At 45.3% G+C, this 24,658-nt stretch overlaps 1 protein-coding gene across 3 annotated transcripts in view; it reads right to left on the reverse strand.

Annotated features, from left to right (window-relative positions):
- The window catches only part of LOC144678725 (biotinidase-like), a 75,061-nt gene that overhangs the window by 24,960 nt on the left and 25,443 nt on the right, over positions 1-24,658 (reverse strand). For 2 of the 3 annotated variants that reach the window (XM_078538568.1, XM_078538567.1), the window contains 2 exons: positions 20,886-21,032; positions 18,479-19,760 (listed from right to left, as the gene is read on the reverse strand). The exons of the other annotated variant lie outside the window; for it this stretch is intronic. In XM_078538568.1, the coding sequence (XP_078394694.1) occupies positions 18,570-19,760; positions 20,886-21,032 (1,338 nt within the window). In that variant the 3' untranslated portion in view covers positions 18,479-18,569. Of the gene's footprint in view, positions 1-18,478; positions 19,761-20,885; positions 21,033-24,658 lie in introns of those variants that run through there. 3 annotated transcript variants of the gene reach the window in all.

The raw sequence follows: 24,658 nt of genomic DNA on the forward strand, positions 1-24,658 counted from the left end.
CTTGTCTTGTTAGCCCTCCCCAAGTGCATCATCTTACACTTTCCGGGTTGAATTCCATTTGCCACTGCTCTGTCCACCTGACCAATCCATTGATATCCTCCTGCAGTTTATGGCTATCCTCCTCACTATTTACCACCCTACCGATTTTTGTGTCATCCGCAAACTTCTTATCATACCCCCTACATTTAAATCCAAATTATTTATGTACACCACAAATAGCAAGGGCCCAAGCACTGAGCCCTGCAGAACCCCACTGGAAACAGACTTCCAGTCACAGAAACATCCCTCCATCACCACCCTGCTTCCTGCTTCTCAGCCAATTTTGGATCCAATGTGCCACTTTGCCTTGGATCCCTTGGTCTCTTAATTTCTTGACTGGTCTGCCATGAGGGGCCTAATCAAAAGCCTTGCTAAAGTCCCTGTAGACTACATCAAAAACATCACCCTCATCAACACTCCTGGTCACCTCTTCAAAAAATTCAATCAAATTTGTCAAACATGACCTTCCCTTAACAAATCCATGCTGATGATCCCTGATTAATCTGTGTCTCTCCAAGTGCAGATATATTCTGTCCCTCAGAATTCTTTCTAGTAACTTCCCCACCACCGAAGGCTGACTAGCCTGTAATTTCCTGGTCTATCCCTTCCTCTCTTTTTTTAATAATGGAATGTTAGCAGTCCTCCAGTCCTCTGGCACCTCACCTGTAGCCAATGAGGGGGAGAGATTCCTGGTCGGCCAACCCAGAATGAACAAACAGTAAAAACTGGGAAATAAGGATATAGGTCCAAACTGGTCTTGTATATCTTAAAATGGGACACTAGTAAAAAGTGGGAATTAAGAGTACTGATCCGAACTGTTTTCTCCTATTGGGTTGTAATGGGAAGAAATCAGAACCATCACTATCCTTGGTTCCAGGCTACAACATGCATGTATGTTACCACAGCAACATAAAGTACTTGTGGGACTGGAGAGCCGGTATGGATCAGATTGATGCCAACAGCATGGGGTTCGATCTCCATTCCTCAGCCGTGGTGGAAGTTATGGGGCTGTGGGTCCGAGCTGCCTTCGGGCAGAGAACTGAAGAAGAGGAATCATAGAATGGTTACAGCTCCAACTTTAGTGCTGTGGTGCATGGCTGGCCATGAACCTTGAGCTCAATTTAAAAAGATTGTAACTATTGTAAGTGTGATTTTCTTCTAAAATTCACAAGCTGCTGCATGTTATTTATGACCTTAGCCAGGCACAGATATAACCGGCCAAATGTGAGGAAGTGAAGCTTGAGCTTTAAAAGGTTGGCAAATGTTAGATGAAACACGCATCTGACCTACAAAACATAGAAAGGCTGACTGAACAGCTTCAAGGTTATGAGGGGCATGGACAGGGTGGATAGGAAGCAGCTTAGTTGAAGGGTCAGTCACAAGGGGACATAAATTCAAGGTGAGGGGCAGAAGGTTTAGGGGGGATGTGAGGGAAAACTTTTTTACCCAGAGGGTGGTGACGGTCTGGAATGCGCTGCCTAGGAGGGTGGTGGAGGCGGGTTGCCTCACATCCTTTAAAAAGTACCTGGATGAGCACTTGGCACGTCATAACATTCAAGGCTATGGGCAAGTGCTGGTAAATGGGATTAGGTAGGTAGGTCAGGTGTTTCTTACGTGTCGGTGCAGACTCGATGGGCCGAAGGGCCTCTTCTGTATTCTGTGATTCTGTGAAAACAGCTGATAAATCCCTCAGACAGTTTTCAACTCAAAAGCAATTACTTAAAAATATATTTATAAAAAAATAGAAAACAGTCCTGAATAAAAGACCTGTATCCAAGTTCCTTCCTCCAGCCCGAAAAACATCCATTAGCCACCATTGTCTATTCCCTGTCACTCAGCCAATTTCATATTCCTGTTGCTACTTTCCCTTTTATCCTATGAGCTATAACTTTGCTCACAAGTCTGTTTTGCGGTACTGAATATCAAATGCCTTTAAGAAGTTGCGAAGTTTCTTGCTGGGGATGATGGCAATCTCCTCGCATGCCCTTTTGTTGGTGTGGCAGTCATTGCCAAGGCTGTTGTAATATTTCTCAATGATCCCTCGGGCGGCTTTCTTGCCGTTTTAGTCCTGACACGACCCATGTTGGATTCCAGCCGAGAGAAGAGAGCGGTGGTTGCTGGGAGCGGCTCTATGAGGACCCTCAATTTTACAGTCCCACCCACTGGTGGGATCTTCCGGTCCCACCAAAGTCAATGGAGTTTTGAACGGCTTACCGCATTTTCTGGCCCAGGCCCTGCCGCAACAGGGTCATAAAATTCCGCCCCATGTGTACCACATCAACAGCGTCACCTCCATCAATCCTCGATGTCACTTCTTCATAAAACTCCAGTAAGTTAGTTGAACACGATTTTCCTTTAAGAAATCCATGCTAGCTTTCCTTAATTAACCCACATTTGTCCATGTGACAATTTTGTCCTGAATTATTGTTTCTAGAACTTTCCCCACCACCGAAGTTGAACTGACTGACCTATAGGTGCTGGGCTTATCTTTACACCCTTTTTTGAACAAGGGTGTGAAGTTTGCAATTCTCCAGTCCCCTGAGGCTAAGGAAGGCTGAAAAATGATGACCAGTGCCTCTGCAATTTCCACTCTCATTTGCCTCTGTTTCTTTGAATGCATTTCATCTGGCCCTGGTGCCATATCAAATGTAAGTACAGATAGCCCATCCAATATCTCCTCATTATCAATTTTATACCCTTAAAGTGTCTGAATTACCTTCTATTTTACCATGGCCTGGGCAGCATCTTCTTGGTAAAGACAGATGCAAAGTATTCATTTAATACCTCAGCTATGCCCCTTGCCTTCATGCATAATTCCCCTTTTTGCCCTACTCCCACACTTTTATCACTTTGGAATTATTTGCCCTACCTCCCCCTTTGGAGGAGATATACCTTGACCATGCCTGAAATATCTGTTCTTCGAGGGTAATACATTGTTCAGCTATTGATTTTCCCTGCTAATCTTTGAGCCCTGTTTATTCAGTCCGGATCCAGTATTACTCGTTGAAGTTGGCTTTCCCCCAGTTAATTATTTTTACTCTTGATTGTTCTTTTACCTTTTCTATTGTCAGCCTAAACCTTATGATGCAATTATCATTGTCCCCTAAAGGCTCTCCTACTGACACCTGATTCACTTGGCCCACCTCATTCCCAAGAACCATAGCTGTGCCTCCTTTCTTGTTGGACTGGAAACATACCGCTGTAGAAAATTTTCCTGAACACACCCTAGGGAATGTTGTCCTTCTTTGCCCTTTACACTACTACTACCCCAGTCTATATTTGGGTAATTAAAGTTCCCCCTAATAACTACGCTATAATTTTTTAACCTCTGTAATTTCCTTGCAAATATGTTCGTCTACATGCTTCCTGCTTTATGTACTCTAGGCGTAGCCCCTGGCTCCTGGTATGTGTGACCTATCTTATCTAGACAGATTGTAGTCTTACTCTTGTACTTGCTTTAAACTGGTTTAAAAATAAGACAGGTTACAGAGTATGCCTCTCCTGATTACAGAGTGTTCCATCCTCTCACTCGAGAATCAAGTGCATGATTGCTGGTGTAACTGATAATTCATCATCAACATCACTCATTAACATATCTATTCCATTAACACATTATGCTACACTTCCCACTAGTTGGTACCCAAAGATTATATAGGCCAATGTAATTACAACTTTTTTGTTCCTTAGCTCTAGCCAAATAGATTCTGTCCTTGACACCTCTGAAACAACTTTTTTCTCCAGCACCGCAATGCTCTCCTTAATCAATTCCATCACTGCTCCCCCTTTTCTTCCTTTCCTATCATTCTTGAGCATCTTGTATCAATGCAATGACGCCAGCTGCTGCTCAAGCTGCTGTAACTGATGACCCTTCCGGCACAAATGGATAGCCAGGGCATGGGAAGCATCCTGGAGTTCCCACTTAGCACAGGATGTGCACTCTCGAGGTTGAACCAGCCCAGCTAATTTTCTACTTTATTAATTGATAATCTTGTAACTGTGAATTAATCCTATTACTGCTGGTTACGATTACTGATAAAGCTTTGCCAATATTAATAAAACTTAGTACTATTAATAAACCTTACGACTACGAGAAATCCTATTAATACTTAGTACACCTTGCTAGTGGCAATATACCTTACTTAATAAAAGATAAGACTCACCAGGTGCTCACTTGTTTCTTGGTGTTAATAGTTAATATTTTCCACATTTTTTAAACTCCCAGTTGTTTAGATTCAATCCCTAAGCAGCAATACTCACCAGTCAATCACCGTACAACTTCCCTATGATGCCACTGTTCACATTTTTTTCAAAGCCATGGCCCTCGCTAAAGTTAAGCACTGCAGGCCACGTTCCTTGTACTTTACTTATCTGCTTCCAGCTGTATATCTCCCACAGGTCCACCTCTGTCCCTGTAAGTAAGTTTTTTAAAATTCATTCATGAGATGTGAGCATCACTGGCTAAGCCAGCATTTGTTGCCCATCCCTAATTGCCCTTGAGAAGGTGGTTGTGAGCTGCCTTCTTGAACCACTGTAGCCCATGTGGTGTAGGTACAACCACAGTGCCGTTAAGATGGGAGTTCCAGGATTTTGATGGAGCAGCAGTCAAGGAACAGCAATATGTTTCCAAGCTAGGACGGTGAGTAACTTGGTGGTGGTGATTGCATGTGCTGTGTCCCTTTGCTTTCTAGGTGGTAATGGTCATGGGTTTGGAAGGTGCTGCCTGGAAGGCTTGGTGAGTTCCTAAGGAGGCTTGGTGAGTTCTGGCAATGCATCTTGTAGATGGTATACACTGTTGCCATTGTGTGTCGGCTGTGGAGGGAGTGAATGTTTGGAGTGCCAATCAAGCAGTCTGCTTGGATGGTGTTACTCTTCTCATCACTCTCAACTCACACACTCACAAACCCATCACACATCCACAGCGATCTCACACTTCACGGGACAACAGCACTAATTTTCTCACACACCATCACATCTCCATCAGGCTCATATCCTCTTGAGCTCGTGTCCTCCTCCTGTCCATGGCTCCGCTCACCACACAAACATTGTACGCAGTGCCATGTGTCTTGCTCACACTCTCTCCAGTTGTTTTCATGCAAGAGTAGTTGGCTGACAGCAGCAGGGAGAAGCCCCAGACCAGGGGTGGAGTGGCTCACATTAGGCCCCTCACTCACTTTGAGGAGCGTGCCATCGTGCTGACTGGTGAGGACGTGGACCATGCCTGCGGTGATGGTGAGTTGGCAGCAAACACCCTCGTGAGGATTCTGTACCACATCATCCCTCTCTCAATGCAACTGTGAGTGCTCTCTCTCCTGCTTTTGACTCTGCTGCCATGCACTAATCATCTCTACTTGGTTCACAGGGAGCTCTGCCAAGCAACTGACACTCTCAGCCAGACAGTCCCTCAGCTCCATCCATGTCTTCACCTCCAGTCAAGAGGATACCTCCTCCATTGAAGAGCTGGAAATAAGCAGCCTGGAAGACCCGTTACAGCGCTTACCCACACCCTCTACCAGTGCAGAGACACACACCTCAATGGGACCTAGATCTAGAGCAGGCTCAGGTTCATAATCTGGTAGTCACCACATGGACACGTGTTTGAAGCAGGAAGAGGCCGTTTGAGCCAACCTCCCAGGCACTCGTAGGACTGCTGGGGAGGGAGGCATCAGTGAGGTCCGATTCAGATGACAAGCCTCTGGATTCGGCCTTTTAACTCATCGTGGAGAATCAATAGAAGGCAGGAGGGCTGTTGGAGTCCCTCAACAGCGTGGCATCTGAGTAGGAGGAATGCATCCGCCTGCTCTCTGATGAAGCAGTGCCCACATGTACGCACATGGAGGTCTCCATGGGAAGGATGGTGGACATCATGGAGGCCCTAGTCCAGCAGAACACGGAGATGCATGCAGACCTTCACTCCATCATGGTAGTCATGCGTGAGTTCCTGCAGTGGCAACTTGAGAGGGAAACAGGGCACCTCGACGTCCCTCCAGGTTCTCCTTCCCCTCAAGGAGTCAGGCTGGGACCCCCGGGCAACCGAAGCGAGGAGGCTGCACTCCCCTGGGCCATCCACTCAGGAATCTCAGAAGATGTCCTCTCCCTCCGAGGCCCCTTTGCCTGTGATTCCCCTCAACCTTATCCTCTGTCACTGCAGAGGGAGCAGCTGGCCCACAGGAGGACAGCCAAAGCAAGCTGGATCCCTCAAAGCTTTTGCTCTCCAGGGGACCCATGTTGAAGTCATCAGAGGCAACAGGGCCAACCATTGCACAGGCTGTCTCCACCCCTGCTGTGGATGTCAGGGCAGCACCTAGGAGTGTTAGGCCTAGAATAGTTAAGAAATTCTGATCACAAGTGGTTGCATGGGTGAATACATTTTGTCACTTTATAATCTGAAACTATATTCAATTTCACTGAATAATGTGTAATGGTGTCTTTCAGCTGCATTGACAGGTTTCGCGAGTCCTCCCACTGCATCGTCCCCAACTAACACTTCAGCTGCACACAGCTGGCTTATGAGTAATTCTGGAGGAAGAAGTGTGAGTGAGACAGGGCCTTTCGGAGCCTTGTACAAGAACTCTCCCACACACATGGATCCTTCCTCCATCAGACATATCCGAATGTCCTGAGCATTTTCAATGCTGCCTGCTGGGGTTCTCTTTCAGTTGACTATCTGAGCCTGACCTGCATCTCCACCCACCCCTGATCACACTCCCATGCAGCACCTGTGTCCATCCAACACGAGTCTCCTTTCACTTTCGGTTTTAGAAGCATGGTGCTGGTAAAATTTGTTTTGAGCTCCTCCGTCCTTTCCCCTCCCCGAGTCACCCATGTCCTTCCCCCCATCACTGTCGATCCCTCTGGCATCACCTTCCACCTCCCCATCATTACCTACCAGCCAGAACACTTTTCTTTCAGGGATGTCCAGGTAAAGGTGTACGTTCCCTAAATACCTGAAAATCCCACCCCCATCCACATCGACATTTCCGCCCTCCTCCTTCCCACCCCCAGGGTCCATGTCTGCCTCCGAGTCCCCATCAACCACCCTCGTTGTCCCTTTTACCGCTACCATCGCACCCTCACCATCCCACCCTACTGATTCACTCTGCCCTCTCTCATTCTCACCATTCCCTCCTACCACACCCACCCTCATTTTGCTCCCCTGGAGGCAGTCATCGACTCTACAGACCCTTCCCTTACACGTTCACCTGGACACAGCCCCCCGTTACTCCTTCCCCACCCTTACTCCTTCCCCCCTCCTTACTCCTTCCTCCCCCTTACTCATTCTTCCCCCTTACTCCTTCCTCCACCCTTACTCCTTCCTCTGCACTTACTCCTTCCTCCCCCTTACTCATTCTTCCCCCTTACTCCTTCCTCCCCCTTACTCCTTCCTCCCCCCCCTTACTCCTTCCTCCCCCTGGGCTCCTTCCCCACTCTGAACTCCTTCCACCTCTGAATTCCTACCTTTACACATTCTTCACCCCTTACTCCTACCTTCCCAGTTGCCGTATTCTCCCCTGTTACACCTTCCTCCCTCATACTCCAACTCCCCCTCCTAACCTCACCCCCGACACCATGCCTCCCTCCTCCCAACTTCACCCCTCCGACACCCCCCTTGCCAACCTGACACTATTGTTTCCCCCATCTCAACCTTACCTAACCCCCCGACACACCTTTCTCTCCCAGTCAAATCTAGACCTTCCTCCCCTGCAACTCGGTACACCTTCCTCTTCCAGTCAAACCTACGTCTTCCTCTCCACCTCCTCGATGATCATCTGTAGCGGACCATGGCCAACCCCTGATGTCCCAAAGCAGACCCTCATTGGTGACTTTCCAACATCCGTGCGATGCTTTGCAGCGGAGCCATGTCCCTGAGAATCCACCCAGCATGCAATGCGTGTTCCTCCATTTGCTGTCAGGCTCCAGCACCTTCTGCTCTTTGGATGTCCGCAATGTGAGCAAGGCCCTGATGGTAAATCCCAACTTCTGCATGTCACACTTGTCAGTACGTGCTCTCCCGCTGTCATGGGTGGTAAATTTGATGTGGGGGATGATTCCAACAAGCTGGGTTTATAATGATATGCAGATTTATTAAAATTAAGTTCCCAGTGTGCGGTAGTGGGAAAATGGCCCGCCATTCACAGGCGGAGCGGACGATTGCAAACTGGTTTCACTATGTCGTGAAACTGATTTTTGGCTTTCCTGCCATATTGAATGCTCACGCCCGCCATGACGCCCAATGCCAATGGGGACGGAAAATTCTGTCCAATGAGTGAGGCGAGTAAGGAGATCCAGAAGTTGACATTGGAGGAGCCGCAGCCTTGCAATTGCCCAACAGGTTTGAGATTCTTGCAACTTGTTTGGATGAGAGCAGCGAATGCAAGGAGGATGAGCATATTGACCACAACACCGTAGTTGAAGGGGCCATTCTAGTGGGGGGGCGGAGTAAAAAGGAATGTAGTCATAGTAAGAGACAGTATAGTTCGGGGTTGTTACTGTTTTTTGAAGCCAAGATCGTGAGTCCTAAAGCCTGTGTTGCCTGTCTAGTGGCAGAGTTATAGATATCCCGTCAGGGTGGGAGAGGAACTTGGTGTGGAAGGGGAATTACCCCGTTGGCGTTGTCCATGTGGGTTCCAATGACACGGATAGGACTAAGAAAGAGGTTTGCTAAGCAAGTGAATCTTGCAGGCTGCATGCCCAAGGCCTCTCGGAGTAGCTGGAGACCTCATTCACCTTTCCAGACCACACTAGATCATGGAATCTTTCCTGGCACTGGAGCCACATGCAGTGCTGCTCACTCATGGCGTCTGTAATCTCTAGTCAAGTCCTCTTGGTAATCGCTAATGACATCCTGCAGCCCTCTCGGGGTAAAGAATATGATGCCTCTCCTGTTTTGCCTGGATTTTTTTTTATTCATTCACACGATGTGGGCTTTGATGGCTGGGCCAGCATTTATTGCCCATCCCTAATTGCCCTTGAGAAGGTGGTGGTGAGCTACATTCTTGAACCGCTGCAGTCCATGTGGTGTAGTTAGGATGGGAGTTCCAGGATTTTGATCCAGTGACAGTGAAAGAACGGTGAAATATTTCCAAGTCAGGATGGTGAATGACTTGGAGGGGAACTTCCAGGTGGTGGTGTTCCCATCTATCTGCTGTCCTTGTCCTTCTAGGTGGTAGTGATTGTGGGTTTTGAAGGTGCTGCCCAAGGAGCCTTGGTGAATTCCTGCAGTGCATCTTGTAGATGGTACACACTGCTGCCACTGTGCGTCGCTGGTGGAGGGAGTGAATGTTTGTGGATGGGGTGCCAATCAAGCAGGCTGCTTTGTCCTGGATGGTGTCAAGCTCCTTGAGTGTTGTGGGAGCTGCACTCATCCAGGCAAGTGGAGAGTATTCCATCACACTCTGATTTGTGTCTTGCAGATTGTGAACAGGCTTTGGGGAGTCAGGGGGTGAGATACTCGTTGCAGGATTCCTAGTCTCTGACCTGCTCTTGTAACCACAGTATTTATATGGCTAGTCCAGTTCAGTTTCTGATCATTGGCATTCCCCAGGATGTTGATAGTGGTAATGCCAATGAACGTCAAGGGGCGATGATGAGATTCTCTCTTGTTGGAGATGTTCATTGCCTGGCACTCATGTGGCGCGAATGTTATTTGCCATTTGTCAGCTTAAGCCTGAATATTGTCCAGGTCTTGCTGCATTTGGATATGGACTGCTTCAGTATCTGAGGAGTCGCGAATGGCACTGAACATTGTGCAATCATCAGTGAACATCCCCACTTCTGACCTTATGATGGAAGGAAGGTCATTGATGATGCAGATGAAGATGGTTGGGCCAAGGACACTACCCTGAGGAACTCCTGCAGTGATGTCCTGGAGCTGAGATGACTGACTTCCAACAACCGCAACCAGCTTTCTTTGTGCTAGGTATGAATACAACCAGCGAAGAGTTTTCCCCGATTCCCATTGACTCTAGTTTAGCTAGGGCTCCTTGACGCCACACTCGGTCAAATGCTGCCTTGATGTCAAGGGCAGTCACTCTCACCTCACCTCAGGAGTTCAGCTCTTTTGTCCATGTTTGAACAAAGGCTGTAATGAGGTTAGGAGCTGAATGCCTCTGGTGGAACCCAAACTGGGCATCAGTGAGCAGGTTATTGCTAAGCAAGTGCTACTTGATAGCGCCGTTGGTGACCCCCTTCCATTATTTTACTGATGATGGAGAGTAGACAGATGGGGTGGTAATTGGGCAGGTTAGATTTGTTGTGCTTTTTGTGTATAGGACATACCTGGGCAATTTTCCACATAGCCAGGTAGATACCAGTGTTGTAGCTGTACTGGCTGCCAATCTGGAGGCTGACAAGACCCAGCTCCTTTGACTGCTGGCTGGCTGAGATATGCTGTCATTAGAGTCCATGAAGTATATAGGTCGGTAAATGTGCTAGCTTCATGTCGGGTACATCATCAACCAGGCATGATTCCATGATTATGAGGGCCTGGTGAATTTTGGGTTGAATGCTAGTGAAGGTTTTGCTTTGTGTAGCTTTGGCAGCCCCAGTTATCGAGTGTGCATGCCAGCATGGCACGGCCTTACACTTTGTTGCAATGATTTCAGGAGGCTGAGTTCCTCGACATGCACACTTGATGTTGTGCAGCTCCGAGTGGCCAGGGAATTACTCTGTGTTTGTCCTCTTCGGTTGAGATTGGAGGAATAGGGTTTCTGAGAGGTGAAATATAGATCAGGGCTGAATGTGGGGAGCTGGGCTGCTGTATTTAATTGCAGGACTGTACTTTGGTCTGCTGAAGCTGAATGTGGCTGATTTCGGCCACTTGCTGAGGAGATCAGAGACAGGTTTCACTACCAGGACGGTTGTGATAGGGATCTCAGGCAAAGAAGACTCCAAAGAGCCTGTAATGGTTTGAGTCTTTATTAACAAGGGTTCCTTCTTGCTGGCCAAACTTCCACAGAACCTCTAGATATCAGCAACAACGGGTAAGTGATTTAAAGATGGTAAATGAGGACAGCCTCTTATCCAACCTGCTCTGATGTTGACCCATCTCCAATTCCACCTTGGGCCTGCCACTGTCTTGAGGCCAAGTAAGGCCCTGGCTTCCAGAAAATCCCATTTCCCCGCAAACTCCCAACATAGGCAGGATCTCAACAGCAAGTTTAAACCCACCTCCTGATTCCCACCTCCACATGAAAATCTGGACCCAAAAATCAGTTTGGGTGGAATCAAGAAACAACAAAGAAAAGAAGTAAAGAGTAGCATAAAGGTCCCCTAACAGTGACTGCACTGCAGGACAGATTATCATGAATTTGTGAAAGGGAATTGTATTTGTCATATTTATTAGAATTCTTTGAAGATGGGTGGATAAAGGGGAACCACTAGATGTACATTTGGATTTCCAAAAGGCATTTTATAAGGTACCACATTATAGGTTATTACACAAGATAAGAGCTCATGGTGCTGGGCGTGATATATTTGCATGGATAGAGGATTGGCTAACTAACAGGAAACAGAAATCTGGATTTTATACTCCACTGCTGGTGGGTTTGAAGACGGAGGATGCTCATTGATTACAGTGGACAGCCTGCCCGCTGCCTATCCAGCCTCCCCTGCCCACAGCACAATTATACCCACAGTAAGGGTGGTGTTGGGCCTGTCAGTGGGCCAATTGAGGCCCTTAACAGCCAGTGTTCTCCTCGGCGGCTACCCACCCTGGACTTTTTAGCTGGTGGGGGAAGGAAATCTGGAGTCTTGTATAATTCAACCCATCGGGATAAATGGGTCACTTTCATGTTGGCAAACAGTAACGAGTGGAGTGCCACAGAAATCTGTGCTCTGGCCTCAACTGTCTATGATCTATATTAATGACTTGGATGAAGGAACCAATAATATTGTAGCTAAATTTGCTGATGGCTTAAAGATAGGTAGGAAAGCAAATTATGAGGAGGATACAAAGAGTCTGCAAAGGGATAAAGATAGGTTAAGTAAGTGGGCAAAAATTCGACAGATGGTGTATTTAATAAACTTGCTGTATTGGACAAGTTTCTTAGTTGAAACAGATAACTTTATTTACAGAGCTCTTGTAGAAGCTACATGCTTGAACCAAGTCCACAACTAAAAAGCCCTGCCCCTAAGATTACCAGTGCTTAGGGCTGATTTGTCAGTACAATCGTGTGACCCCTAAAAGCAGTGGGACAGGTTTTACCTACGATCACTACATCACCCCTGCCTTTAAATTTTTACACATTTCTTATTTACAAGAATATTTTAATCCACAACAAATATATATATATACACACACACACACAGGTCTCGTATACATAGATTAAGTCTCTGAGGTGATTTTCTAATTTGGTTAGAGCGACGTAATCCTACGACTTGAGATTCTCCCATTGGATCAACATGATCAGAAACTGCAGCATCAGGGACATCCTTAGACAATGACAGTTCAGAATGGGGTAATTCAACAGAGGCATCAAATATATCTATTCTAGGTAGATCTGGCGCCTCAGGGTTTAAAGGTTTGACATCAATTACAGGTGGAATAATTGGTTGTTGGAATGACCCTCTACTCCTTAGGTAATCCACATGTTTTTGAACAATCTGGTCTTCCACTTCCACTTGGTGTGACAAAGGTCCAGTTTCAGAGACAAATAAACCAGGAACCCAATTAGGTCAATTTCCAAAGGTTTGCACAAAAACTGTCTCTCCCACCGTAAATCTTCGAGCTTTGCTATGAATATCATGATTCACTTTCTGACTACTCTGGTTCTTCTCTATCTTCTCCTCTAAGTTTGGAAACCCCAGACTTGACCTTGTACGAAGTTGGCATTTCATCAGTAATTCAGATGGTGCTGAACCCGTAGTTGCATGAGGAGTTGTATGATAATTGAGAAGAAAATATGAAATTCGAATTTCTAAAATTATTTTGGATAACTTCTTCATTCCTGATTTGAAAGTTTGCATTGCTCATTCTGCTAACCCATTTGATGAGGGATGATATGGTGCTGTTTTAATATGTTTAATCCCATTTAAACTCATGAATCTCAGGAATTCTGTACTAGTGAAGGCAGTACCGTTATTTGAAACAATGACTTCTGGTAGGCCATGTACACTAAAACATTGGCGCAGCTTTTCAAAAGTTGCACACGATGTCGGTGATCTAACTTCATACACATCCATCCACATAGAATGCTCATCAATGATCAATAAAAACATTGTACCTAGAAATAGACCTACATAATCTATATGTAGTCTAACCCAGGGTCGACCAGGCCTTTCCCCCAGAAGCAGTAGAGCTCCCCCGGATGCAGTAGGGCTGAAACAGGCAACTTTTGTTGTTGCTGACACTGGAGACAGTGTTTAACCAATTTTTCTATATCACTGTCTATACCTGGCCACCAGACATAGCTTCACGCAAGCATCTTCATCTTCGAAATGCCTGGATGCGCACCATGAAGCTCTGGCAAGAGTGGCTCTCTGCCGTGCGAAGGGACGACGACTCTTGCTCCCCACAACAAAATTCCATCTTGACAACTCAACTCAGTTTTATGGGCATGGAATGGTTTTGTCTCTCTAGAGACTGGCGCATTCGACCATCCTTACAATACCTGGTCTCGGACTTCTGATAAACTTGGATCCCGGCTTGTCCAACTCTTTACTTGTTTCGCACGGACTGGTGAAGAGTCCAAGAAATTCAACACAAGCACAACTTCTTTTGGCACTGGAGCATGTAGAATGCTACCTGGTAACGGAAGACAAGTGAATGCGTCTGCATTTGCAATATACACACCCAGATGGTGCATAAAGGTGTACTCATACGCTAACAAAATCAAAGCCCACCATTTAATTCTGGCTGAGGCTATTGGCGGAATTGCTTAACCTTCACTGAATAAACCCATTAGTGGCTTATAACCCGACACTGGTGAAACGTCAACCATGCAGATACTGATGGAATTTCTTCACTCCAAATATTATGGATAAACCTTCTTTTTCTAGTTGTGAGTAACCCTTCTCGACTGCAAAGAGGGTTCTGGAGATGTAGCCTATTGACCTTTGAGAACCATCTTCCATCCTGTGTGACAACAATGCTCCCACACCGTAGGGAGATGTGTCACAGATTAATATTAATTCTTTTGATTAGTCATGATGTACTAGTAGACACAATGAGCGTAATAGCTTCTTGACTTTTCTGAAGGCTTCTTCTTGTTGCGCCTTCCATGACCATCTATGGTTCTTTTCCAATAATAAGCGTAAAGGTGCTAACACTGTCAACAAGTTTGGCAAGAAGCGACTATAATAATTTATCATGCCCAAAAAAGATTTGAGTTCAGTGACGTTGGTAGGAGAGGGCACTTCCTTGATTGCCCTGACTTTCTCCTCCACCGGATGCAACCCTTGGGCATCCACTCAATGACCTAAATAAGTAACTTCATTCACTTGGAAAGTACATTTTTCTTTCTTCAACGTACACCAGCTTCCAAAAATCTTCTTAGAACCTCTTTTAGGTTGGCCAAATGTTTGGCTTCCTTTGAGCCTGTGATCAGGATGTCATTCAGGTACACTACTACTCGGGGAAGTCCTTGCAATGGTCTTTCCACGGTCCTTTGGAAGTTTGCACAGGCCAAACATACACCAAAGGGTAGGCGTGTGTATTGGTACAGGCCTTCGTGCGTGTTGAATGTTATATTTCCTCTAGGTGTGCTATCCAGCTCTAGCTGTTAGTATGCATGGCTCATGTCCAGTTTGGTGTAGGATTTTCCTCCAGCCAGCTTAACATACAAATCTTTAAACCTTGGGAGAGGATATTTATCTAATTTAGCAGCCTTGTTCACAGTTAATTTATAGTCTCTGCAAATGTGATTAGTTTAATCTGGTTTCATCACAGGGACTATGGGCGCTACCCGTTCTGAAATTTGGACTGGCTGGATGATGGCTAGCTTCTCTAAGCAGCACAATTCTGCATCCACCTTCTCCTTTAGGGCATAAGGCACAGAACTGACCTTAAAGAAACAGAGTGTTGCCTCCAAATTTACATATATTTTGGCTTGTAGGCCTTTTATCTTTCCCAGTTCGTCACAAAATATGTTGTCATACTTCTTTAACAGCTCGGGAATTCCTCCTGTCCTGACTTGAAATATTTCTGACCGGTTGAGCTTAATTTCTTTGGCCCGGAAGACTAGGTCCTTTCGCTGTTACAGTGATCACTGGAATCTGGGCTGTCTGTTGCCTGTAGGATACAGGTACTGTGGCAATGCCCTTTACCTGTATTGACTCTCGAATATATGTCTTCAGCTGAGCCATGGCTTGCTCCAGATTCAGTGGCTGGGTACCTTCATTTAGGTATTTAAATGTGTACCCTCCCACCACTATGGTCCCTTGTCCACCTCCATGACTAGAGGCTTACCATTCATTCGAAGGGTGATGGTAAATGGTTCAGTTTTTACTGCTTTGACATTGTATAGGGAATAGATATCAGTATCAGCAGCTTCTGGTTCAGTTATATTGTGAACTTCAACCATCTTGGTCTGCTGTCTGATTGGCTGTCTCGATTTCGCCCTGCATTGCTTTATTACATGCCCTTTTTTGTGGCAGTAGTGGCATTCTACCTACTTAAATCTGCAGGTTTCCGGTACATGGTCACCCCCAGATTAATTTCTGAATTGTTTGTGAAATGTTTCCAGTATGCCTCTTCGATTTTCAAGCAGTTGAGACTGTCTCGTGCTTTGCAGCTGTCTCTCTGGTTTTTGCGCCATGCCTGGTGTTAGGTTCCCGTCCCAACTGAAGAATGGCGCCATGTTGCACACTCTGCAAAGTCTGCAAGACCCTCTCAGCACTCTCCATTGCTAGTGCTATTTCCATGGCACACTTCAAATCAATAATAAGTTGTGTAAGTAAACAGTGCTGAATGGCATCGTCGTGTACGCCACAAACCAAACGACCCAGCAACATGTTATTGAGTGTTTCTCCGAATTTGCAGTGCTCGGTCAACTGTTTCAACTTCGCGATATAAGGTGCGATTGACTCATCTGGGGCCCTTACTATAGAGTTGAACTTAAATCTCTGCACAATTACCAATGGCTGTGGCTGAAAATGTGTTTACATGAGGTCTACCAGCTCGTTTCAAGATTTAGAATTGGGCGCATTCGGGGCTGTCAGACTAGGGATAAGGTTATATGCCTTGCTCCTGCAGACCCTTAAAAGAATTGATTTTTGCTTCTTCCCCACTGTTATTTAATTCATCATGAAATAAAAACCTAGGCACTCTAATTACTGGCTCCAGTTTTCCATGGATGGATCAAAAGGGTTGATTCTGCTGAAGGGTGGATTGACTGGTGAGTATACTTTTCTTTCTCCCCTTAAGAATTAATATATTCACATTCACGAGGCAAGGTGCAGCGTTGGAGCAATTTATCCTCATCGCCAATTGTAATAAACTTGATGTACCGACAGGTTTCTTACTTGAAACAGTTAACTTTATTTACAGAGCCCTTGTAGAAGTTACATGCTTGAACCAAGTCCACAACTAAAAAAGCTCCATCCCAAGATTACCCGTGCTTAGGGCTGATTCGTCAGGACAATCACATGACCCCTAAATGCAGTAGGAAAGATTTTGCCTATAATCACTACAATGCATAATGTAGGAAAATGTGAACTTGTCCACTTTATCAGGAAGAATATAAAAGCAGGATATTATTTAAATGGAGAGAGACAGCAGAATGCTGAGATACAAAGGGACCAGGGTGTCGTTGTGCAAGAATCACAAAAGGTTAGCATGCAAGTATAGCAAGTAATAAGAAGGCATGTGGAATGTTAGCCTTTATTGCAAAAGGATGGAGTATAAAAGTAGGGGAGTCATTTTACAACTGTACATGGCATTGATGAGATTACACCTAGTACAGTATATAGTTTTGGGACCGGATTTTCGCTATCGAGATGAGTAGTTGAGTCGGGAAATTTCCTGACTTGGCAGACCCATCTCAGTAGGCCGTGACCCATCAGATCAAATTTTCACTCAGGGGGTTGGCTGCAGTGTAGAGTCAATCCAGCCATTCCAGAAACAGATCAGATGCATCCAAAGGGGCAGTCGAGTGCCAAGCCATGCTGATTAAAAGGCCAGTCTCAGTTTTCTGGGACTTCGTCCCTGTTGTTTTGTTACAATTTAGGCCCTCCAGCCCTCACCCCTCACAACTCATCACCTCCCCCTTCTTTACCCATTCACTCATTCATCCACTCACTCACTCACCCATTCATCCAATCACCCATTCACTGACATTCACGCTGGATCTTTAAACTTACAACAGATAGTGCCGTAAAAAGGGAGTATTGTCCTGTCATCCCCCTGACGCTACAGCCTTGCGACGGAGCTCTTCAATGGACGCTGTGCTCTGCATTTCTGGAGAAACCAAGGTGGGTCTTTTAATCAGCGTGGCTTGAAAAACTGGGCAAGAAATGCAAAGCAGTGTCAGGATATGGAAAAGTTTGCGTGGAGCGGCAATCCAATGATGATTGCTGCTCTGTGGAAGATCTGGCCAATTATTTATTGCTATTCAGGAACTATCAAGACCGCTTTTCACCTTTTTTAGTTTCTTTAATTAAAATTTGGTTATCCCTTAAACTTCAAGTAAATTTTCCCTTTGAATATGTGAAATAGCAACTCATATCACTTTATTTTGTCAATTCAAATCTCAGAACCAATGATGCATGGCTTCATGGTTTTGCATGTGTTTTTTAATGTCAGAGACAGAAGTGTTTGTAGTTAATTTAGAGATAATATCCATATTGCCCCTTCTCAAGCACTTTGCCTTGGAGGATAATAATGGCCTTGAGTAGGTTAGACAGAGTCTTTGAAAGGCAAAGTTAAAATCGTCACCATGTTGTGACCTTTAATTTCTGCAAATTAGTTCTTGAATTCTTAAAAACTGCTAGATTTCTTGCTGCAGTATCAGTATGTATGTAGACTTGGAAATTATTGTCACCTGTTTAAAAACAAAAATGAGGAATCCATTGTGGTTCTGCCAAATGACATCAAATGGCATCTGACAAGGGTCATACTGAAGATCTGTGTGTGCAGCACAGACACAATTTTGGTATCAATGTGGCACCCATAGAGCTTTTGTCACTATGGAGCCTAAAATTGTTACCACTGTCTGACTGTAATGGGAATCTTCCACATGGACAGTGGTTAATGGAGAAGTCAACAAAGGCTAAAGACTTTCACTCGAGCTATTGCACCGAGTCCCAGAAACAAGTTCCATGGTAGTGCTGCCATCTGAAATAGGCTCGGTGACAATTCAGGTGATTATTGTGACAGAGGGTTATTGTCTTCTTCAAGTGGAACCTTTTGGGAGAAAAAGTATCGTCAGTATGTTATTTCTGACATCCCTTTTCCTGATGGAAGGAACTGCCTAAAACTCAGGATCCAACAAAGAATGTGAGGGCATTATAATAATAAAATATCTGCAAATTATTTGCAAAGATGCTATTGTATTTAATTCATATCACACATTTGAAACAATCTGCATCGCATTAAGCTAATCTTTCTCGTACCATCTTCCATAGAATGCTGCAGTCACAAGACCTGCCGACATGCCCTTCTTAGTCATATAAAAATCATTGTTATCCCACCCTATGGTATCCGCACGATGAATTTTCATCTCACTAGCCAGTATTTCTGGATAAATATGCTGTGTGCTGAAATTCCCCCACAACTTGAAGTCTATGATATCGGAGGCAGTTGTAACACTTTGTCCACAGGTGTCATATCTAGAGCCTGCACACTTCACCAAGGCACAGACTTGCAGATAGTAGATACCATCTCTAGTGTGATGCCCATCAAAGGCTCCTAAAGCATACCGATCACTGGGTGTGTTGCCACATTTGTAGGCTACATGGCAACAAAGGCTGTTGGAACAGACTTGCAGGTTACCTTCCTTGCCTTTCAAAGAGATAAATGTATAATTATCAAAAATCATCAAAGCATGAAAGATATCTCCAGGACTATCCATGTGGGACAGTGTAGGTAATGGCCCAATATTTTCTGGCTTTACTCCCTCCTTCTGTTGCTGAAGGACAGAAGGTTCAATATGTCTGTTCCTCTGAAGAAAAGTTGATGTCCCCTGAGACTTAGACTGTTCTGGGCTGTGATCTTTAATGGATGTAATTATAGGGACCTTGGCCACAAGAAGTTTTCCTTCGCTGCTCTTTGCGTTGTAGTAATAGGGGAAATCTAAAGGAGTGTAGATGCCACTTCCTGCCATGTTGTATTCAGGATGATGCTGATTGGCTACAAGAAGGTTGATACCGAATGCAAAGGCAAATGCTTGATGAAACTCTATTGCAGATAAGAGAGGCAGCACGTTCATCCAGGCTGTGGGAAATATAATTTGTTTTACACCATAATGCTCAATTAACCTTACTGCTGGCTCATAGAACAATATATCAAAGCAAGTAAAGACACCAAATCTTCCAGCAAAAGGTGTATTGAAGATGACATGTTGCACTGTCTTAGGTGTGTCATAAGCAACCTCTAGTATAAAAAGGTTCCATTTCTGGTATTTGGCTATGAGAGTGCCTTCAGCATCAAAAACCACATTTGTGTTAAACTGATATCTTCCATCTGGTGGACACTGAGGGTCACTAAGCTCACAGGCTTGTCTTTCCCCCATGTTTGCTATCAGGTACATATTGCCGTTTCTAGCCATACAGCTCAGTTGATAAAGAACCTACAATAAAACAGAAATGGCAACATTACCACATTTTGTGATGAATGTACATTTTATTTCAATAGAATTAAAGGACAAGGAACCACTTTACGCTCCTCTCTGGAAAAAAAATCTAATCTCTTATCTAAGGGTGTTTATAGTGGTTGACTTAACTCAACATGGTGAATCATTCCCATATGTTTAGGGAACTATATAGCAAATTTAAGATGGATCCCTGAGGAAAGTAGGATAAAGATGAAGAGGAGCACATTAGTTAGTCCACATGGGAAAGAGAAAGGAAAGGTTAGTTTTTTTTTAATAGTAGTTAACCATTCATCAATCTGGCTGAAAGGCCAGAGCCCAAGGAACATATTGCTATTCTATTAATAATTGAAATATTAGGCGCACTTTTGCAAAACTGCACTCAGTGTAAAGCCTCACATGCTGTGTGTGCATATTGAAATTTCTGTCATGGATTTCTGTCCATTAAAAGGAATGGATGGCAAATTGTTGAGGATGTTCTGAGTTTGAGTCCTTCTGTCTTGGATCTAGGTGTTGGACTTGGTGCTTAGACAGACTGTAGACATACTCTGGTATCTGCTTAACACTTTTATTATTATTATTATTATTATTTTAGCACCAAATCTAAACAGGTTACAGAGTAGGCACATAGCTCCTAGGCATGATTCCAACCTCTCTCTCCCATGTCTAACACATGACTGACTGGCGTCTGTACATCATCATCTAGATCACAAATCAGTATATCCCATATGCTAACCCTTTATTCTAGAGAGCGAGTGCCACTCAATTCCCAATGTACAATCCCGGTGGGCAAGCGTCCATATTGGGAGCATGATTTAGCAATATCAGCCCATCAAAACCAAAACCATTTCTAAAATCCAAATGTTAATAGTTTATATACAAACACAGTCCTATAGGGAATATGCCATAAAATTTAAAGAAATTTACAAACTGATACCAATTCAATATTCCAATCAAGTCATGTCGAATGTTTGCAAAGTACCCTGGGTAAACTGGCATCAGTATTGCCTAAATGCTTATAATTAATAGTTACAAAAATGCTATAAGGATTCTTAAGATATAACAAGATACTTAAATTAAGAGCAAACTTTGTATAGCTCCTACCTCTGTATCATTATATTCTGTTGGATGCAGACAGGGATTCCATTGAACAACATTAGCATCTGGAATAGGCTCCAAATATGGAAAAATTGCACTTCTGTTGTGAAAGCCATGGATACCATTCTCTGGAAATACAATTATCTTAACTCCCTGCAGTATAGATAAAAAGAATAATTTGATACATTAGCATGATGACAATTATAAACAAAGTCCTAAATTATCATTCGTACGACTGTAGTAATCAGTTTGTCAGGACAGTGCTGTTACAGTACGTACTGCAGGATAGTGCTAATGTGCTAATACAATCCAATACTTATTGGCAGGATAATGCTGATGTTATACTGTGCTTGCAAAGCCCATCCCCATATCAAACTAACAACTAATATAACCAACATCACTGAAACTGTGCTATACTAAGGCTGGAATTTTCCATTCCCTCCAGTGGTGGGAATTGTGGCAGGCAGGGGCAGAAAATATGGAGAGTTTGCAGAAGCTATCAGGAAATCAGTTTGGAATTTTGTTCTCCCAACTTTGATAGCAGGTTACAGGCAGGTCGACTTCCCCACTGCTCTATGCCAGAGCCACGTTTGCATCTCATGAATGCTCATTAAGAGGCAAATGTGCCGGAATCACATACCCATCCAAATTAAGTGTGCCACCAGCGGATAATTAGAACAGTCTGTTTCACAACTGTATATAAGTGGCGTGCACCTGGCGAGCCTCACTTCATCAATGACTTCAAGGTATGTAGGTGCTGCCTTCACCTACCTTTAACAGCGGTGCTGCAATATTTCGAAGATTCTTTGATTCTGCGTCAAGGCTGGTGCCCGTGAAGCAACACCAGAGAGAAGGGGGGAAGCCAGAGTCATGACAGCTGGACTTGGCTAATAGAACCCGGGAGGGAAGGCGGGAGACAGAGGTATGACTGGGGTTGGTGTTAAAGGAACAGAGTGGAGTAATGAAAGACTATCTTGAGGCAAGAGTTATAAGACTGTCTTAGGAGGAGGAATCAAAGATTGTCTTGGGGCTGAGGCTACACCGTTGCGAGGGAGAGAGAGCAGATTGTCCTGGGGCTGAGGCTACACAGTTGGGGGCAGTTATAATAGATTGGCCTAGCCTGTGCAGGCCAGGTTAGAGGGGCCTGCATGGCATGCATGTCTTGGTCACCGTCTTGGGTGGGGGAAGGCCTCTCTGGCAGTGATGGTCGTGCTTAGAATGGTGTGTAGGGTGTGGTCAGCAAACTCAGGCATTTAGCCCTGGGGGCTGGAGTCATAGTACTGGGAAGCAGAGTGCACATTAACATTGACAGGAGGCATCTGGAGTCAGTAGGTCATTAGGGGAGGTGATAGCGTAGTAGTATTGTCGCTGGACTAGTAATCCAGAGATCCAGGGTAATGTCCTGGGGACCTGGGTTTGAATCCAGCCATGGCAGATGGTGGAATTTGAATTCAATAAAAATATGGAATTAAAAGTCTAACTATGACCATGGAACCATTGTCAATTGTTGTAAAAACCCAGCTGGTTCACTAATCCCCTTGAGGGAAAGGAAATCTGTCATCCTTACCTGGCCTGGCCTACACATGATTCCAGACCCACAGCTGACTCTGACATCCCTCTGAAATGGCCTAGCAAGCCACTCAGTTGTAAAAAACCACTACAATGTCACAAAAAAGGAATGAAACTGGACAGACCACCCAGCATCGATCTAGGCACCGGAAATGACAACGGCAATCTCAGCCCTGTCGACCCTGCAAAGCCCCCCGTACTAACATCTGGGACCAAAATTGGGAGAGCTGTCTCACAGACTAGTCAAGCAAAAGTCTGACATAGTCATCCTCACGGAATCATACTTTACAGATAATGTCTCAGACTCTACCATCACCATCCCTGGGTATGTCCTGTCCCGCTGGCAGGTCAGACCCAGCAGAGGTGACGGCACAATGGTACACAGCCGGGAGGGAGTTGCCCTGGGAGTCCTCAACATTGACTCCAGACCCCATGAAGTCTCATGGCATCAGATCAAACATGGTCAAGGAAACCTCCTGCTGATTACCATGTACTGCATTCCCTCAGCTGATGAACCAGTGCTCCTCCATGCTGAACATCACTCGGAGGGAGCACTGAGGGTGGCAAGGGCGCAGATGTACTCTGAGTGGGGGACTTCAATGTCCATCACCAAGAGTGGCTCAGTAGCACCAGTACTGACCAAGCTGGTGGTGCTGGCCGAGTCCTAAATGACATAGCTGCTAGACTGGGTCTGCGTCAGGTGGTGAGGGAACCAACAAGAGGGAAAAACATATCCAGGGCTCCCAGAGCAACTCCCTCATCCTCATCAACCTGCCTGCTGCAGATGCATCTGTCCATGACAGTATCGGTAGGAGTGACCACTGCACAGTCATTGTGGAGACAAAGTCCGGCTTTCACATTGAGGATACCCTCCATCGTGTTGTGTGGCACTACCACCATGCTAAATGGGATAGATTTTGAACAAATCTAGCAACTCAAGACTGGGCATCCATGAGGCACTGTGGACCATCAGCAGCAGCAGAATTGTACTCAAACACAATCTGTAACCTCATGGCCCGGCATATCCCCCACTCTACCAATACCATCAAGCCAGGGGATCAACCCTGGTTCAATGAAGAGTGCAGGAGGGCATGTCAGGAGCAGCACCAGGTGTACCTAAAAATGAGGTGTCAACCTGGTGAAGCTAAAAAACGGGACTACTTGTGTGTCAAACAGCATAAGCAGCAAATTGTAGACAGAGCTAAGTGATCCCACAACCAACAGATTAGATTTGAGCTCTGCAGTCCTGCCACATCCAGTTGTGAATGGTGGTGGACAATTAAACAACTCACTGGAGGAGGTGGTGCCGTCCCTCTGCCAGTGACCGTGGCATCTGATGAGGCTGCAGCGACTGGGGAGATGCCAGCCATGGGACTGGCAGCTCCCTCCCAGGCGGGGCCATCAAAGGCTCCATAGACCAGAGGATGGCTGCCAAGGTCATCGAGGCCAACAGGACAGCAGAGTGAGCAGGCTGTCTCAGATGCCAGTGCCAGCGAGGCGACAGCACCTAGACATAGTACACATAAGTGTAAATTTAAGGCACATTAGGCGCACCACGGGTTTCTCACTGGTGCTTTTATATTGCCCCATATTAGTTCATTTAAGACTTGTTGTGATGTGCAACACCTTTTTTTTTGGTTTCTGAAATTACTTTTGTCATCTCCTTAAATTTTGATATGTTGCCATGCCTCAGGGTGATTCCTTACTTCTGCAGGTGGACGAGAACCCAGGATGTTATGAGTGAGTTGTCTGATATTGAGTTTTATTGACAAGGGCCTTAGTTCATGTTACTATCCAGGCAAATTTAGCACTCAGGTATCGAGTATGGAACCTGAGCCCTGGCGTGTGTTGGGGGTCCATCTGTGGTGGGCTAGCTGAAGATTCTTTGGATTAAAGCCTCCCAGGAGTCCCTGCCTCCCTGGAGTATGCTCGGGTCAGCGTCTACCCCCTCAGCATTTCACTGTGTGTGCTCATCCTCGGACTCACTGCTGGACTCATTGTGTGCATCCGGAACAACTGTGTCTACATCTTCTTTGCCAACTGCGTCGCCTCTTTCCAGCACCAGATTGTGGAGAGCGCAGCATGCAACCACTATCAGTGACACTCAATCTGGGGGGTATCGCAGTGCACCCCCTGAACGGTCCAGGCATCGGAAGCGCATCTTGAGAAGACCGATGGTTCTCTCCACCACAGCCCTTGTGGAGGCATGG

The sequence above is a fragment of the Cetorhinus maximus genome, chromosome 3 (assembly GCF_964194155.1).
Source record: "Cetorhinus maximus chromosome 3, sCetMax3.hap1.1, whole genome shotgun sequence".
In the NCBI taxonomy this organism is placed as follows: Eukaryota; Metazoa; Chordata; class Chondrichthyes; order Lamniformes; family Cetorhinidae; genus Cetorhinus; species Cetorhinus maximus.